General features: G+C 41.2%; 1 protein-coding gene across 9 annotated transcripts in view; it reads right to left on the bottom strand.

Moving 5' to 3' along the window:
- slc12a7b (solute carrier family 12 member 7b) overlaps window positions 1-19,834 on the bottom strand; it is a 90,912-nt gene that overhangs the window by 14,026 nt on the left and 57,052 nt on the right. For all 9 annotated transcript variants that reach the window (XM_079602212.1, XM_079602213.1, XM_079602216.1 and 6 more), the window contains exons 12-16: window positions 4,062-4,236; window positions 3,095-3,213; window positions 2,920-3,018; window positions 1,539-1,658; window positions 1,290-1,394 (exon numbers count right to left, since the gene is read on the bottom strand). In XM_079602212.1, the coding sequence (XP_079458338.1) occupies window positions 1,290-1,394; window positions 1,539-1,658; window positions 2,920-3,018; window positions 3,095-3,213; window positions 4,062-4,236 (618 nt within the window). The remainder of the gene's footprint in view (window positions 1-1,289; window positions 1,395-1,538; window positions 1,659-2,919; window positions 3,019-3,094; window positions 3,214-4,061; window positions 4,237-19,834) is intronic.

Below are 19,834 nucleotides of genomic sequence, written 5' to 3'. Positions count from 1 at the left end.
TCTTTATTATAGTTAATAGTTTGAATTTGTTTTTATTTTTCAATTTTTATTTGTTGTATGTTTTTGTCTATATAGTTTTTATTCTATTTATTCATGTTTACTTGGCAACTATGTTTTTAATACATTGCTTTATTTCATTTATTTTAATATACAACAATGTGTTTTTTGAATGGTTTTAGTTTTATTTAACTACAATAACCCAGGCATGAGACTCTCGTCATGTCTACAGGAACTGAAGCGGCTCAGACACGGGAGAACAGGGAAGGCCAGAGACAGAGATCGTCTACCGGCTCACAGATGTCGCAGAACTAAACACATCTCAATTCCTCCTGATGTAGATTAGACGCTGCGACGAGATATGAACAGGTCTGACCTGGTTCCTGAAAGACGACAGAAGTTTCGTGTCATCTCATTGTATGCAGGTTATTTAATCCATGAAAGATTACTGAGAGCTCTGGGAAAATCCAATACTGATTGTCTCTGGATTATGACACTGAAGTGCGAGTGGAAGAAAGCCGTGTTGAAATGTGTTGACTGATAGATATTGGGCTATACGTATATACTATACAGAATTTTTTAAAACATGATAACATTCAATACATTTTATGTAATGCATTTGAAAAAAAAAAAAAAACATTATAATAACATTAAACATAATAATTACATTTTTGAATTAAACTTACAGTAAAAATATTAAATAAATAAACATAATATACAGTACTGTTCAAAGGGTTAGGGTAAAATGCTTTAATTCAAAAGTTTAAGATTTTTAAAAATAGTTTTATTCTCAACAATGCTGCATTTATTTAATAAAAAATACAGTAAAATTTAAAATAGCTGTTTTCCATGTGAATATATATTAAAGTGTAATTTATTCCTGTGATCAAAGCTGGATTTTCAGCATCATTACTCCAGTCTTCAGTGTCACATGATCCTTCAGAAATCAGTATAATATGATGATCTGATGCTCAAGAAACATTTATTATTATTATTATCAGTGTTGAAAACAGTTGTGCTGCTTCAGATTTTTGTGGAAACTTGTGGAACATTTTGTTTTTCGGGATTCTTTGATGAATATAAAGTTCAAAACAACAGTAATTATTTGAAATAGAATCTTTTGTAACATTATAAATGTCTTTACTGTCACTTTTGAATTGCTGAATAAAAGTATTAATGTTCTTAATCCTAAAAATCCCAAACTTTTGAACAGTGTGATTTTGAACAGGTGATTATTTGAATATGGATTTATTGGTTTATGTAAAAGTGCTTGTGTGTATTAAGATCCTGACCTCCAGTTTTTGGTGTGTGGCGGCGCCTCCTCTAGCCGGATGAGAGCGAAGCGCGCCGCATTGAGGGAAACCCCCCGGATCCCGTCGCCCCACTCCTTCTCCGCCCTGAACACACATGTACAAATCACTGCGAGGGAGTTTTAACTTACAATGACACTGCAGACAATCACTCAGGCAGATTCAGCCGTAATCAGCTTAGCGTCTGACTGACTCACGGCGTGGGCTGTAATGCGCTTCTGCAGCTCTTACCCGCGGTACTCGATGTATTTGTAGATGCATCCAGCGATGAGCATGGCCACCAGAGCGTAGTACCAGGAAGATATGAACATCAGAGCCAGACATAAACTCATCCCGAGAAACGACAGAGTCCTGATGAATGACAACAGCAGCGCCAGCTCGGTTAAAGCACACACAACATTTATTTACATAAAGAATAAATCATCTAGATTGCAATACGATTAAATTAAGAGCAAATGGAGACATTAATGTGCCACAAACCACACCAAATACATATGCAAAAATAGCAATATGTATTTAACATAAACAATTAATGCTTCTGACACCAGTGATGTTCAGTTTCAGAAGAGATCTCAGCAATGTCAGATATTGTCTCATTTTGGTCTATTTTAATTTCTCAAGAGGAATTTTCAGAGAAACTGGGTTGAAATGGAAGTTAAATGACATGAGAATCAAGTTCCCTCAAGGTTAAAATAGCAATATCTGAGCAATATTTGTTCCTCAGTGTTATATTATACAGAAGTCAACATTTGAAGTGGATCAAAAAAGTTTTTAAAGTTGTCCTAAGACAAGAACGGGTATTGCTCACAATTCATGTATAACTTTGATGAAAGGTTTTGATCCACTTCAAATGTTGACTAAATCCTTTAGTATATATAATCCTTCAGTATACATAATCCTTCAATATATATAATCCTTCAGTATACATAATCCTTCAATAGTATACATAATCCTTCAGTAAGTCATAGTACTTCAGTTCAGTGCATTTAAAGCATTTCCACCAAAGACGTACACATTAAAATGAGTTTTGATTGCATATTGATTTAAGAGAAACTTAGTGTGGGGCTTGACATTATCCATCAGGAATTGATTTGACTTTAAAAAAACTATTAATAAACAAAGTATTAATAAACAGCAAAAAAAATAAAAGTATATACAGTATACATGCAGTATAAATGCACACCACTGTTCAAAAGGTTGAGGTTTTTAAATAAATATATTCAGCAAAAATGCATTAAATTGATAAAAAGAGAGTAAAGACATTTTTAATGTTACAAAAGGTTCTATTTCAAATAAATGTTTTTTTCAGATAAAAGGTTTCCACAAAAATATTGCTTGCACAACTCTTTATTAATCATATTATAGTGATTTATGGAGGATCATGTGACACTGAAGACTGGAGTAATGATGCTGGAAATTCAGCTTTGATCACAGGAATAAATTACACTTTACTATATATTCTCATAAAAAAAATGCTATTTTAAATTGTAATATACATTTTTTTTACCGTAGTTTTGATCAAATAAATGCAGCCTTGACGAGAAGAAGAGTTTTTTTTGAAAATATAAAAAAACTCAAGCCATACGACAGATATGATTGTAGTGTATCTCACCAGTGGTAGAATTTGAAGCGCGGCCTCCAGTTGGGCGTCCTCAGCAGCGTCTGAAGTGCACAGGCCAGATTCACGAACAGATAACACATGAGAAAGAACCTGGCGAGAGAATCACAGTCAAACACACAGTCTGTCACCGCAGTGGAGGAGAAAGCACGTTAGACATGAGACTTACATTGAAAGGATGGGCGCCACGGCGTCAAGAGAAGCGATGAGAATCCCACTTTCACAGATCAGAGCCGTCAGGAGAAGAGCCCACGTCGGCTCTCCGTTGGCTTTGCCGTGACCAAACACCTGAGACACGATCACATGACAGTCATATGGCAGGATATGTGGATGCTTATGTGTCGTAAGTATTGTTGTTGTTGATCCTTTACAGGAAATGACATTGTCACGGCAGCTTTAACACACACCACCACACATAACAAACTATTCATTTCCAACTCTCGTACCAATCAACAGCGTTAAAAGAGTAATACTATGTGACCCTGGATCACAAACCCAGTCTGGAGTCGCACGGGTATATCTGTGGCAATAGCCAACTATACATTGTATGGGTCAAAATTATAGATTTTTCTTTTTTAATGCCAAAAATCATTAGGATATTAAGTAAAGATCATGTTCCATGAAGAGATTTAGTAAATTTCCAACCGTGAATATATAAAACATGTATTTTTGTGAGTGAATGCAGCACGATCGTGAACATAAATGCACAACTTTAAAGGAGATTTTCTCAATGTTTAGATTTTTTTGCATCCTCAGATTCCAGATTTTCAATAGTTGTGTCTCGACCAAATATTGTCCTATCATAACAAACCACACATCAATGCAAAGCATCTCAATTGAAAAAAATCGGCCCATGTGACTGGTTTTGTGGTCTAGGGTCACATATATAAAATGTGACAATACGAATAATCGCTAAAACACTCAGATCGAAGATTTTAACATGTTGATATGAGTGCACAACTATGTTGTAGTTGTCATGGCACATTAAACAGTCTGATAGCTGCCGATAGGAAGGACTTCCTGCTGTGGTCAGTCTGTGACTGAAGGTGCAACTGTTAATCACCCCAAGTATGAAATCTGAAAAGCCATTATGGAGCTCCGACACTGAGTCTGAGGTGTTCGTAGAGCAGATGTACCTCGAGGAAGGGCACGATGCCGTCTCGAGCGATGGCCTGCAGCAGACGGGGGGCGCCGGTGAGACTCTGAAGCCCCGCCCCACAGCAGGAGAAGAACGAGCCAATCACGATCACCCAGGGCGAGGGCCAGGACAGCGTGCCAATCACCAGGTTCCCTTTCACGGAGTCTCCAAACCTAATCAACAGGATTGATTTATCATATATTTACATTATTATATATAATACAATTTATTAAGTTGGCTTGTGAAAGCCAATTTACTGAAATCCTATTTAAACTTATTAAGTTGGCTTGTGAAAGCCAATTTACTGAAATCCTATTTAAACTTATTAATGGTGCTTGCCTATAGGCAAAGCAACATTAGTGTTCTCTTGCATACTTATTAAGTTGGCTTGTGAGAGCCAACTTACTGATATTGTACTTAAACTTATTAATGGTGCTTGCCTATAGGCAAAGCAACATTAGTGTTATCTTGCATACTTATTTTTCTTCTTATTATTATTCCACACAAAAGTTTGGCGCGAAACTCGCCCCGCACCGTTTGTCACAGACCCCTGGGTGAGGTGTCAAATTGACCGGCTCATTGAGGAGAGGTGTGCTATATCTTTTCTAAGCGATCGGGTGTACGATGTTCGCACAGCGGACGAAAAAGCGGCCAAAAAAGTCCCATTGACTTAACATTGCGGAATTTTCAGAAATTCAAATCCCAACTGTCATTTTTCACACACACAGACACAAAGGGCCTGACACCCCTGCATGTCTCCCCCTCTCTCTCCCTCAGAGGATTTATATTATCCAGCAGCCAATAAGTAATGGCCTAAAATCTTCATAGCCACACCATAGCAACCAGTTACAGCACCCTAGCAACCATAGGCTATAGGCACGAGGCCGCAGGCCTCGTGCACTCATTATAATGCACTCGTTTAATAGAGATTTTAAATACTCTATAAAAACTCACTCATAGGCACGAGGCCGCAGGCCTCGTGCACTCATTATAATGCACTCGTTTAATAGAGATTTTAAATACTCTGCGGCCGAGTGCCTAACCTCAGCCCTAACCCCATAGTAACCATCTGTGAAAACTACCAACCAACTAGTAACACCATAGCAACCACCAAAAATACCTTAGAACACCCTAGCAACCACCCATAACACCCTAACAACCACCCAAAATACATCAGAACTCCCTAGCAACACCATAGCAACCACTCAAAATACCTTAGAATTCCCTAGCAACACCCTAGCAACCACCCAAAATACCTTAGAACTCCCTAGCAACACCCTAGCAACCACCCAAAATACCTTAGAACTCCCTAGCAACACCATAGCAACCACCGAAAACACCTTAGAACACCCTAGGAACCACACATAACACCCTAGCAACCACCCAAAATACCTAAGAACTCCCTAGCAACACCATAGCAACCATCCATAACACCCTAGCAACCACCCAGAACACCATAGTAACCACCCAGAACACCCTAGCAACCGCATAGCAACCACCCCGAATACCCTAGCAACCACCTAGCAACACCCTAGCAACCACCCAGAACACCCTAGCAACCACCCAGAACACCCTAGCAACCGCCTAGCAACACCCTAGCAACCAGCCAGAACACCCTAGCAACCACCTGAACAACATGAATAAGCCATATCTCAGCAGCAGAACATCGTACAGACATGGTTGTTTGCTCGTATGCAATCATGTACCACACTCTAGCAACCGGGTCGTGTTTTTTGACACTGCAAGCACCATTCACATTTTCTTCTGGAAATGTACGTTCTAGTTAATGGTGCTTGCCTATAGGCAAAGCAACATTAGTGTTATTGCTCATACTTATTAAGTTGGCTTGTGAAAGCCAACATACTGAAATCCTATTTAAACTTATTAATGGTGCTTGCCTATAGGCAAAGCAACATTAGTGTTATCTTGCATACTTATTATTTTTTTTATTCTTATTATTCTGGACAAAGTTCGGCGCGAAACTCGCCCCGCACCGTTTGTCACAGACCCCTGAGTGAGGTGTCAAATCGACCGGCTCATTGAGGAGAGGTGTGCTATATCTTTTCTAAGCGATCGGGTGTACGATGTTCGCACAGCGGACGAAAAAGCGGCCAAAAAAGTCCCATTGACTTAACATTGCGGAATTTTCAGAAATTCAAATCCCAACTGTCATTTTTCACACACACAGACACAAAGGGCCTGTGCCCGGTTGCATAAAGCACCTTAAGTGAAATTTTCCCTTAAGTTCGCCCTTATGTTTCCCTTAAACCTAAGGGTGTTGCAGAAAAATACCCTTAAGTGTTACTTAACGGTTTTTTTAAGTGAAACGTCATAAACACTTAGAATTTCCCTTAAAGGCTGTTTTTCACTTAAATAATCCCTTAAAAACCGTTAAGTGTTGCATAAAACCCCTTAACGGTCATTTCCCTAAGTATAACTTAAGGTTTGGAAATCGTAACCTTAAGAGTAACGCGAACAAAAAATAAGACGACATGGCTGAATTTATGGAACCAGCTGAAGATCATTATGTGCCAAGAAGAATTTTTAGGGATAGGGAGAACCCTTTGGACCATCTTAGCGATGAAAAATTGTTGCAAGAATACCGTTTTGATCGACGCGCAATATTTGAGATCACTAACAGATTAGACGGCGACCTTGACCATGTCACACATCGCAACCACTCTTTACCTGCGGTGTTACAACTGCTTATAGCACTGCGTTTTTTTGCAACTGGGAGTTTTCAGACGATAGTGGGAGATGTTTTCCACGTACATAAATCGTCTGTCAGCAGAGTGGTTCACCGGGTTGCGGGGGCTCTTTCCCGTCATTTAAACGCAACGATCAAGTTTCCACCCCGTCATCAGCAGGAGGTCATTCAAACCAGTTTTTTTCGGAAAGCAGGTTTTCCTCGCATATGTGGTGTTATTGACGGCACACATATCAGAATACAGGCGCCCCAAACACACGAAGACCAATACGTAAACAGAAAAGGCTACCATTCAATAAATGTACAATTAGTGTGTGACCATCTCTGCAACATTACAAATGTTGTTGCATTATGGCCCGGGAGTACACATGACTCCAGGATTTTGGCAGAGAGCAAACTAGGGAGTGATTTTGAAGCTGGAGTGCACACTGGTCTCCTGCTCGGGGACAGTGGTTACCCCTGCCGTCCATGGCTCATGACGCCCTTCTTGAATCCCCGTAATGCTGCACAGGCATGTAATTAATTAATACATATGTATATTACTATGAAGGTAGAATTTGGTGCCTAAAAGATTTGCATGGAAAAATGTTAATCAAATTGTGAGCATTAAATAAATATTAGCAGTAGTTTACTAAATTATAGGTGTATTAAAATATGTTTTTAAAATAGGTATAGGTTACTAATGTGCATAATTTCATGAGATTTTCATTTTTGCGCACTTGCTATTTCGGCACAGTTTTCGTCAAACTTTCTATTGTTGCTGTTATACGTGTTGTCAATTCTGTAGCACCTTTTTTTAAAATAATCAAAGCCTCAAATATCATCTTTTGCACTCTGAAAGAAAATATTTCATGCAATAAATTACCTTCATAGTATTTATCTTAAAGCACTGTTGATACTGGTACAGATAATTTTACAAATCGTTTTTTTGACCCAAATAGGAAAGGTACAATAATGCGCTGACCCACACAAGGTCGATTATTGAGAGGACCATCGGACAGCTGAAGCGCAGGTTTCACTGTCTCCACAGCGAACTGCGTATTGAGCCTTCGAGGGCATGCAGAATTATTGTAGCCTGTGTTGTGCTCTTCAACCTTTCCAAGACGTATGCTGCTATCGAAGAAGAGGATGAGCACGGGAATGAAGAGGGCTATGAAGAACTGCATCTGATGCAAAATCAAGATTTCCAACAGGCTGGATATGCTGCTAGAGATGCAATTGTCAATGCTTTCTTTAATTGATAATATATAGTTAATAGTAGTAATCTTAATAAGATGTAGTAGTATAGTAGTATTAGTAGTTTTTATTTTTAATTATAACATACACACACACACAATCTGAAATCTGAAAAAACAATTGTCAAAAAAATTACTCAATTTCAGTTATTGTTATTTTTCCTTCAGCCTTTAGCTGTAAAAGTTTGCTATTTAAAATAAAATTATAGAGCTGCTGATTTTCCGTCTCCTTCTTGAGTTTTTCAATCTCCAGCTGCAGTTTCTCCTTTTGTAGCTGTAGAACCTCTCTCTGCAGTTCCAGCACATCTTCTCTAGTTGTGGTTGTGGTTGCACTTGCAGGTGATGTTTGCGGTCTTCTGAAAATACGCAAGTGATGGGGAAAATTACGGAAATCTTAAAAATAATATTAAAGCTGTTCTACATTGGATTAATTATTAATAGATTAATGATAATAGATTATTTATTAATTTAATAGATTAATAATAGGCTGAACCAATCGCTACATAAATCATTACTTGGGGGTTGCCTGTAACGGCGCTCTGCTGGCGATCTGATGGTGCTGAATTTGTTCAGAGTGCTGTAAGGGTCTAAGTGTGAAAGGAATGTCAGTTATATCATTATGTTATAATATTATGTCTCTAATTATGTCAAAATAATAATGTATCCTTTAAGCCACTAGTGTTAGCTATATTCTGATACAGTACAATAATGCCTCACTCTATGTTAACGTTACACTGTTGCGCTGGTTCAGCCTCACTCTCTAAACCTCCACAGATGCCAGACAGGACAGGTGAGTCAGCTCCAATGATGTTTTGAACCATTATAGTACAGTCCGACAACTCAGCCGGTGGGGGTCCTCCACCTGTTGGTCAGTTTTGTATCGTTAGGTCTTAGCGAACTCTTCACCATGGTGCGGTACAATCTTAAAAGCGTAACTTGTTAGTCTAATATTACCTGTTTTGTTGGCTTCTTTCTTATAAGCGCTCAGCTCTTTTTTTGCGAATACAGAGATGTTTTCATATTTTTTAACGACTTCCTGAACCGTCCTCTTCACATCAAGATTCCTTGCATTAATTGTTTCCGTTATTTCTTCCCACTGTTTCTGTTTTTTCGCCGCAGTTACATTGGGATTTAGTTTGCTTTTCAAAAGTGTTTTTCTTTTACTATATTCGTCAAGAAGAATACATTTCTCCTCCTCTGTCCAATTAGGCTTTCTTTTTTTGTTTTCTTTATCCATTCTGATCGTTTATAGCTATACTGTCTATGATTCCGATAGCCTAGGCTACTTTATTTGATGAAACCGCTAGTGTTAGTGTTTTGCGTATCTATGGCAACAACAGACTTTTATAACGTGAATCCAGGATCGCTGTCGTGAAACACTTAAATGTTTCCCTTACCTAAGAGAATCGTTTAAGAGATTATATGCAACACCCTTAAGTTATTCTCTTAGGTAAGGGAAAATCGCCCCTTAAGTGTCATACTTAAGGGAAAAACTTAAGGTGCTTTATGCAACCGGGCACTGACACCCCTGCATGTCTCCCCCTCTCTCTCCCTCAGAGGATTTATATTATCCAGCAGCCAATAAGTAATGGCCTAAAATCTTCATAGCCACACCATAGCAACCAGTTACAGCACCCTAGCAACCATAAGCTATAGGCACGAGGCCGCAGGCCTCGTGCACTCATTATAATGCACTCATTTAATAGAGATTTTAAATACTCTATAAAAACTCACTCATAGGCACGAGGCCGCAGGCCTCGTGCACTCATTATAATGCACTCGTTTAATAGAGATTTTAAATACACCGGCCTCGTGCCTAACCTTAGCCCTAACCCCATAGTAACCATCTGTGGTGCCCTAGCAACCACCCAGAACACCCTAGCAACTGCCTAGCAACCACCCAGAACACCCTAGCAACTGCCTAGCAACGCCCTAGCAACCACCCAGAAGACCCTAGCAACCGCCTAGCAACCACCCAGAACACCCTAGCAACTGCGTAGCAACTCCCTAGCAACCACCCAGAACACCCTAGCAACAGCATAGCAACCACCCAGAATACCCTAGCAACCACCTAGCAACGCCCTAGCAACCACCCAGAACACCCTAGCAACACCCTAGCAACCACCCAGAACACCCTAGCAACACCCTAGCAACCACCTAGCAACCACCCAAAACACCCTAGCAACCACCCGAACAACATGAATAAGCCATATCTCACCACCAGAACATCGTACAGACATGGTTGTTGGCTCGTATGCAATCATGTACCACACTCTAGCAACCGAGTGTCGAGTTTTGCCACTGCAAGCACCATTCACATTTTCTTCTGGAAATGTACGTTCTAGTTATTATTCTTCTTCTGAGCAGAAAATTCTGACTCTAACTCCTCCTAGAGCTTTAACTCTACATACTCCAAACTCGGCTCAGACACGCAAACTATTCTGACTTAGTGTGCTATATCTTTTCAGACTGATCGGACTTACGGTTTTCCTATAAATGACGATCAAACTCGGAAAAAACTCCCATTGACTTAACATTGCGGAATGTTCAGATTTTCAAACTCCCCAACTGCCAAAAATTCAAATCAAAATCCCTTGAAAGCCTAGACTGAATCAAACTGCCATTCTATACACTATATGAGCCATTGAGACTCATTTAAACTCATTAAACTCATCTATCTATCCACCTCAAACTATTTTAAACTTCAAACTAATTTAAACTTCAAACTAATTTAAACTTTTTATGAATAAAAACTATAAAAACTCGCTCGTAGGCACAAGGCCGCAGGCCTTGTGCCTCACCTTAGCCCTAACTCCAGGATGCTAATATACACTAAACTCTGAACTCTTAGACTCATGTAAACTCATAAACTCATCTATCTATCCACTTCAAACTAATTTAAACTTTTAACTAATTTAAACTTCAAACTACTTTAAACTTTTTATGAATAAAAACTATAAAAACTCGCTCGTAGGCACAAGGCCGCAGGCCTTGTGCCTCACCTTAGCCCTAACTCCAGGATGCTAATATACATTAAACTCTGAACTCTTAGACTCATGTAAACTTATAAACTACTTTAAACTCATGCATTCACTAAACTCTAAACTCAAAAACTCTTGTGTGTGTGTGTGTGTGTGTGTTAGAACACCCTAGCAACACCATAGCAACCACCCTTAACACCCCAGAAACTGCCTAAAATACCTTAGAACTCCCTAGCAACACTATAGTAACCACCCATAACACCCTAGCAACCACCCAAAATACCTTAGAACACCCTAGCAACACCATAGCAACCATCCATAACACCCTAGCAACCACCCAAAATACCTTAGAACTCCCTAGCAACACCCTTGCAACCACCCAAAACACCTTAGAACTCCCTAGCAACACCCTAGCAACCACCCAAAATACCTCAGAACTCCCTAGCAACTCCCTAGCAACCACCCACAATACCTCAGAACTCCCTAGCAACACCCTAGCAACCACCCAAAATACCTCAGAACTCCCTAGCAACACCCTAGCAACCACCCAAAATACATCAGAACTCCCTAGCAACACCCTAGCAACCACCCAAAATACCTTAGAACTCCCTAGCAACACCCTAGCAACCACCCAAAATACCTCAGAACTCCCTGGCAACACCCTAGCAACCACCCAAAATACCTCAGAACTCCCTAGCAACACCCTAGCAACCACCCAAAATACCTCAGAACTACCTAGCAACACCCTAGCAACCACCCAAAACACCTTATAACTCCCTAGCAACACCCTAGCGAGCACCCAAAACACCTTAGAACTCCCTAGCAACCACCCAAAATACCTCAGAATTCCCTAGCAACAACATAGCAACCATCCATAACACCCTAGCAACCACCCAAAATACCCTAGCAACCACTCAGAACACCTTAGCAACCCTCTAGAAACACCCTAGTAACTTTAAACTACTTCAAACTATACTTTAAACTATTTTAAACTTTAAACTACTTCAAACTTCAAATCACTTTAAACTAATTTAAACTTCAAACTAATTTAAACTTTAATCTACTTTAAACTATTTTTAACTGTAAACTACTTTAAACTTTAAACTACTTTAAACTAATTTAAACTTCAAACTACTTTAAACTTCAAACTAATTTAAACTTCAAACTTTTTTAAACTATTTTTAACTGTAAACTACTTTAAACTTTAAACTACTTTAAAGTTTAAACTATTTTAAACTTTACACTAATTTAAACTTCAAACTTTTTTAAACTGCTTTAAACTTTACACTAATTTAAACTTCAAACTAATTTAAACTTCAAACTAATTTAAACTTTAAACTTTTTCAAACTATCTGGTCCAAACTTTCACAAGCCAACTTAAAGTTTGTTTCAACGAACTTTTTAATCTAGTTTTTCTTCTTATTATTATTCCACACAAAAGTTTGGCGCGAAACTCGCCCCGCACCGTTTGTCACAGACCCCTGAGTGAGGTGTCAAAACGACCGGCTCATTGAGGAGAGGTGTGCTATATCTTTTCTAAGCGATCGGGTGTACGATGTTCGCACAGCGGACGAAAAAGCGGCCAAAAAAGTCCCATTGACTTAACATTGCGGAATTTTCAGAAATTCAAATCCCAACTGTCATTTTTCACACACACAGACACAAAGGGCCTGACACCCCTGCATGTCTCCCCCTCTCTCTCCCTCAGAGGATTTATATTATCCAGCAGCCAATAAGTAATGGCCTAAAATCTTCATAGCCACACCATAGCAACCAGTTACAGCACCCTAGCAACCATAAGCTATAGGCACGAGGCCGCAGGCCTCGTGCACTCATTATAATGCACTCGTTTAATAGAGATTTTAAATACTCTATAAAAACTCACTCGTAGGCACGAGGCCGCAGGCCTCGTGCCTAACCTTAGCCCTAACCCCATAGTAACCATCTGTGAAAACTACCAACCACCTAGTAACACCATAGCAACCAGTTACAGCACCCAAGCAACCATAGGCTATAGGCACGAGGCCGCAGGCCTCGTGCACTCATTATAATGCACTCGTTTAATAACACAACCACTCAAAATACCTTAGAACTCCCTAGCAACACCCTAGCAACTACCCAAAATACCTTAGAACTCCCTAGCAACACCATAGCAACCACCCAAAACACCTTAAAACACCCTAGGAACCACCCATAACACCCTAGCAACCACCCAAAATACCTTAGAACTCCCTAGCAACACCATAGCAACCACCCAAAATACCTCATAACTCCCTAGCAACCACCCAAAATACCTCAGAACTCCCTAGTAACACCGTAGCAACCACCCAAAATACCTTAGAACTCCCTAGCAACACCCTAGCAACCACCCAAAATACCTCAGAACTCCCTAGCAACCACCCAGAACACCCTAGCAACTGCCTAGCAACCACCCAGAACACCCTAGCAACCGCCTAGCAACCACCCAGAACACCCTAGCAACTGCCTAGTAACCACCTAGAACACCCTAGCAACTGCCTAGCAACCACCCAAAACACCCTAGTAACCACCCAGAACACCCTAGCAACCAACCCAAAACATGAATAAGCCATATCTCAGCAGCAGAACATCGTACAGACATGGTTGTTGGCTCGTATGCAATCATGTACCACACTCTAGCAACCGAGTGGTGAGTTTTGCCACTGCAAGCACCATTCACATTTTCTTCTGGAAATGTACGTTCTAGTTATTATTATTATTCTTTTTATGAGACTAAAATTTCTATATCAAACTCCTCCTAGAGCTTTAACTCTACATACTCCAAACTCGGCCCAGACACTCAAACTGTTCTGACTCGCGTTGCTATATCTTTTTAGACTGATCGGACTTACGGTTTTCCTATAAATGACGATCAAACTCGGAAAAAATCCCATTGACTTAACATTGCGGAATGTTCAACTAATTTAAACTTTAATCTAATTTAAACTATTTTTAACTGTAAACTACTTTAAACTTTAAACTACTTTAAACTAATTTAAACTTCAAACTACTTTAAAGTTTAAACTATTTTTAACTGTAAACTACTTTAAACTTTAAACTACTTTAAACTATTTTAAACTTTACACTAATTTAAACTTCAAACTACTTTAAACTTCAAACTAATTTAAACTTCAAACTACTTTAAACTTCAAACTAATTTAAACTTCAAACTATTTTAAACTTTAAACTTTTTCAAACTATCTGGTCCAAACTTTCACAAGCCAACTTAAAGTTTGTTTCAACGAACTTTTTAATCTAGTTAATGGTGCTTGCCTATAGGCAAAGCAACATTAGTGTTATCTTGCATACTTATTTTTAATGGTGCTTGCCTATAGGCAAAGCAACATTAGTGTTCTCTTGCATACTTATTTTTCTTCTTATTATTATTCCACACAAAAGTTTGGCGCGAAACTCGCCCCGCACCGTTTGTCACAGACCCCTGAGTGAGGTGTCAAATCGACCGGCTCATTGAGGAGAGGTGTGCTATATCTTTTCTAAGCGATCGGGTGTACGATGTTCGCACAGCGGACGAAAAAGCGGCCAAAAAAGTCCCATTGACTTAACATTGCGGAATTTTCAGAAATTCAAATCCCAACTGTCATTTTTCACACACACAGACACAAAGGGCCTGACACCCCTGCATGTCTCCCCCTCTCTCTCCCTCAGAGGATTTATATTATCATGCAGCCAATAAATAATGGCCTAAAATCCTCATAGCCACACCATAGCAACCAGTTACAGCACCCTAGCAACCATAAGCTATAGGCACGAGGCCGCAGGCCTCGTGCACTCATTATAATGCACTCGTTTAATAGAGATTTTAAATACTCTATAAAAACTCACTCATAGGCACGAGGCCGCAGGCCTCGTGCACTCATTATAAGGCACTCGTTTAATAGAGATTTTAAATACCGGCCTCATGCCTAACCTTAACCCTAACCCCATACTAAAGGTTTTAATAACTTCATATTGTGTGTGTGTGTGTGTGTGAGCAAGTTTGTGTGTGTTAGAACACCCTAGCAACACCATAGCAACCACCCATAACACCCTAGAAACTGCCTAAAATACCTTAGAACTCCCTAGCAACACCATAGCAACCACCCATGACACCCTAGCAACCACACAAAATACCTTATAACACCCTAGCAACACCATAGCAACCACCCATAACACCCTAGCAACCACCCAAAATACCCTAGAAATCCCTAACAACCACCCAAAATACCTCAGAATTCCCTAGCAACACCATAGCAACCACTCAAAATACCTTAGAACTCCCTAGCAACCACCCAAAATACCTAAGAACTCCCTAGCAACACCATAGCAACCACCCAAAATACCCTAGCAACCACCCAGAACACCATAGCAACCACCCAGAACACCCTAGCAACCGCCTAGCAACCACCCAGAACACCCTAGCAACCGCCTAGCAACCACCCAGAACACCCTAGCAACTGCCTAGCAACCACCCAGAACACCCTAGCAACTGCCTAGCAACCACCCAGAACACCCTAGTAACCACCCAGAAGACCCTAGCAACCAACCGAACAACATGAATAAGCCATATCTCAGCAGCAGAACATCGTACAGACATGGTTGTTGGCTCGTATGCAATCATGTACCACACTCTAGCAACCGAGTGGTGAGTTTTGCCACTGCAAGCACCATTCACATTTTCTTCTGGAAATGTACGTTCTAGTTCTTCTTATTATTATTCCACACAAAAGTTTGGCGCGAAACTCGCCCCGCACCGTTTGTCACAGACCCCTGGGTGAGGTGTCAAATTGACCGGCTCATTGAGGAGAGGTGTGCTATATCTTTTCTAAGCGATCGGGTGTACGATGTTCGCACAGCGGACGAAAAAGCGGCCAAAAAAGTCCCATTGACTTAACATTGCGGAATTTTCAGAAATTCAAATCCCAACTGTCATTTTTCACACACACAGACACAAAGGGCCTGACACCCCTGCATGTCTCCCCCTCTCTCTCCCTCAGAGGATTTATATTATCCAGCAGCCAATAAGTAATGGCCTAAAATCTTCATAGCCACACCATAGCAACCAGTTACAGCACCCTAGCAACCATAGGCTATAGGCACGAGGCCGCAGGCCTCGTGCACTCATTATAATGCACTCGTTTAATAGAGATTTTAAATACTCTATAAAAACTCACTCATAGGCACGAGGCCGCAGGCCTCGTGCACTCATTATAATGCACTCGTTTAATAGAGATTTTAAATACTCTGCGGCCGAGTGCCTAACCTCAGCCCTAACCCCATAGTAACCATCTGTGAAAACTACCAACCAACTAGTAACACCATAGCAACCACCAAAAATACCTTAGAACACCCTAGCAACCACCCATAACACCCTAACAACCACCCAAAATACATCAGAACTCCCTAGCAACACCATAGCAACCACTCAAAATACCTTAGAATTCCCTAGCAACACCCTAGCAACCACCCAAAATACCTTAGAACTCCCTAGCAACACCCTAGCAACCACCCAAAATACCTTAGAACTCCCTAGCAACACCATAGCAACCACCGAAAACACCTTAGAACACCCTAGGAACCACACATAACACCCTAGCAACCACCCAAAATACCTAAGAACTCCCTAGCAACACCATAGCAACCATCCATAACACCCTAGCAACCACCCAGAACACCATAGTAACCACCCAGAACACCCTAGCAACCGCATAGCAACCACCCCGAATACCCTAGCAACCACCTAGCAACACCCTAGCAACCACCCAGAACACCCTAGCAACCACCCAGAACACCCTAGCAACCGCCTAGCAACACCCTAGCAACCAGCCAGAACACCCTAGCAACCACCTGAACAACATGAATAAGCCATATCTCAGCAGCAGAACATCGTACAGACATGGTTGTTTGCTCGTATGCAATCATGTACCACACTCTAGCAACCGGGTCGTGTTTTTTGACACTGCAAGCACCATTCACATTTTCTTCTGGAAATGTACGTTCTAGTTAATGGTGCTTGCCTATAGGCAAAGCAACATTAGTGTTATTGCTCATACTTATTAAGTTGGCTTGTGAAAGCCAACATACTGAAATCCTATTTAAACTTATTAATGGTGCTTGCCTATAGGCAAAGCAACATTAGTGTTATCTTGCATACTTATTATTTTTTTTATTCTTATTATTCTGGACAAAGTTCGGCGCGAAACTCGCCCCGCACCGTTTGTCACAGACCCCTGAGTGAGGTGTCAAATCGACCGGCTCATTGAGGAGAGGTGTGCTATATCTTTTCTAAGCGATCGGGTGTACGATGTTCGCACAGCGGACGAAAAAGCGGCCAAAAAAGTCCCATTGACTTAACATTGCGGAATTTTCAGAAATTCAAATCCCAACTGTCATTTTTCACACACACAGACACAAAGGGCCTGACACCCCTGCATGTCTCCCCCTCTCTCTCCCTCAGAGGATTTATATTATCCAGCAGCCAATAAGTAATGGCCTAAAATCTTCATAGCCACACCATAGCAACCAGTTACAGCACCCTAGCAACCATAAGCTATAGGCACGAGGCCGCAGGCCTCGTGCACTCATTATAATGCACTCATTTAATAGAGATTTTAAATACTCTATAAAAACTCACTCATAGGCACGAGGCCGCAGGCCTCGTGCACTCATTATAATGCACTCGTTTAATAGAGATTTTAAATACACCGGCCTCGTGCCTAACCTTAGCCCTAACCCCATAGTAACCATCTGTGGTGCCCTAGCAACCACCCAGAACACCCTAGCAACTGCCTAGCAACCACCCAGAACACCCTAGCAACTGCCTAGCAACGCCCTAGCAACCACCCAGAAGACCCTAGCAACCGCCTAGCAACCACCCAGAACACCCTAGCAACTGCGTAGCAACTCCCTAGCAACCACCCAGAACACCCTAGCAACAGCATAGCAACCACCCAGAATACCCTAGCAACCACCTAGCAACGCCCTAGCAACCACCCAGAACACCCTAGCAACCACCCAGAACACCCTAGCAACACCCTAGCAACCACCTAGCAACCACCCAAAACACCCTAGCAACCACCCGAACAACATGAATAAGCCATATCTCACCACCAGAACATCGTACAGACATGGTTGTTGGCTCGTATGCAATCATGTACCACACTCTAGCAACCGAGTGTCGAGTTTTGCCACTGCAAGCACCATTCACATTTTCTTCTGGAAATGTACGTTCTAGTTACTGGTGCTTGCTTTAGCAAGGCAACAGTATTGTTATTGCTCATACTTATTATTACTGGTGCTTGCTTTAGCAAGGCAACAGTATTGTTATTGCTCATACTTATTAATGGTGCTTGCCTATAGGCAAAGCAACATTAGTGTTATTGCTCATACTTATTATTTTTTTTTTTATTATTATTATTCTTCCACACAAAGTTCGGCGCGTAACTCGCCCCGCACCGTTTGTCACAGACCCCTGAGTGAGGTGTCAAAACGACCGGCTCATTGAGGAGAGGTGTGCTATATCTTTTCTAAGCGATCGGGTGTACGATGTTTGCACAGCGGACGAAAAAGCGGCCAAAAAAGTCCCATTGACTTAACATTGCGGAATTTTCAGAAATTCAAATCCCAACTGTCATTTTTCACACACACAGACACAAAGGGCCTGACACCCCTGCATGTCTCCCCCTCTCTCTCCCTCAGAGGATTTATATTATCCAGCAGCCAATAAGTAATGGCCTAAAATCTTCATAGCCACACCATAGCAACCAGTACAGCACCCTAGCAACCATAGGCTATAGGCACGAGGCCGCAGGCCTCGTGCACTCATTATAATGCACTCGTTTAATAACACAACCACTCAAAATACCTTAGAACTCCCTAGCAACACCCTAGCAACCACCCAAAATACCTTAGAACTCCCTAGCAACACCATAGCAACCACCCAAAACACCTTAAAACACCCTAGGAACCACCCATAACACCCTAGCAACCACCCAAAATACCTTAGAACACCCTAGCAACACCATAGCAACCACCCAAAATACCTCATAACTCCCTAGCAACACCATAGCAACCACCCAAAACACCTTAGAACACCCTAGCAACCACCCAAAATACCTCAGAACTCCCTAGCAACACCATAGCAACCACACATAACACTCTAGCAACCACCCAAAATACCCTAGAACTCCCTAGCAACCACCCAAAATACCTCAGAACTCCTTAGCAACACCATAGCAACCACCCAAAATACATCAGAATTCCCTAGCAACACCCTAGCAACCACCCAAAATACCTTAGAACTCCCTAGCAACACCATAGCAACCACCCAGAACACCCTAGCAACGACCCATAACACCCTAGCAACCACCCAAAATACCCTAGCAACCACCCAGAACTCCATAGCAACCACCCAGAACACCCGAACAACATGAATAAGCCATATCTCAGCAGCAGAACATCGTACAGACATGGTTGTTGGCTCGTATGCAATCATGTACCACACTCTAGCAACCGAGTGTCGAGTTTTGCCACTGCAAGCACCATTCACATTTTCTTCTGGAAATGTACGTTCTAGTTATTCTTCTTCTTCTTTTTATTCTGGACAAAGTTTGGCGCGAAACTCGCCCCGCACCGTTTGTCACAGACCCCTGAGTGAGGTGTCAAATCGACCGGCCCATTGAGGAGAGGTGTGCTATATCTTTTCTAAGCGATCGGGTGTACGATGTTCGCACAGCGGACGAAAAAGCGGCCCAAAAAGTCCCATTGACTTAACATTGCGGAATTTTCAGAAATTCAAATCCCAACTGTCATTTTTCACACACACAGACACAAA

Source organism: Phoxinus phoxinus, assembly GCF_949152265.1.
Source record: "Phoxinus phoxinus genome assembly, chromosome: 24".
Taxonomy (NCBI): Eukaryota; Metazoa; Chordata; class Actinopteri; order Cypriniformes; family Leuciscidae; genus Phoxinus; species Phoxinus phoxinus.
This window is presented reverse-complemented; position numbering and strand designations above follow the sequence as displayed.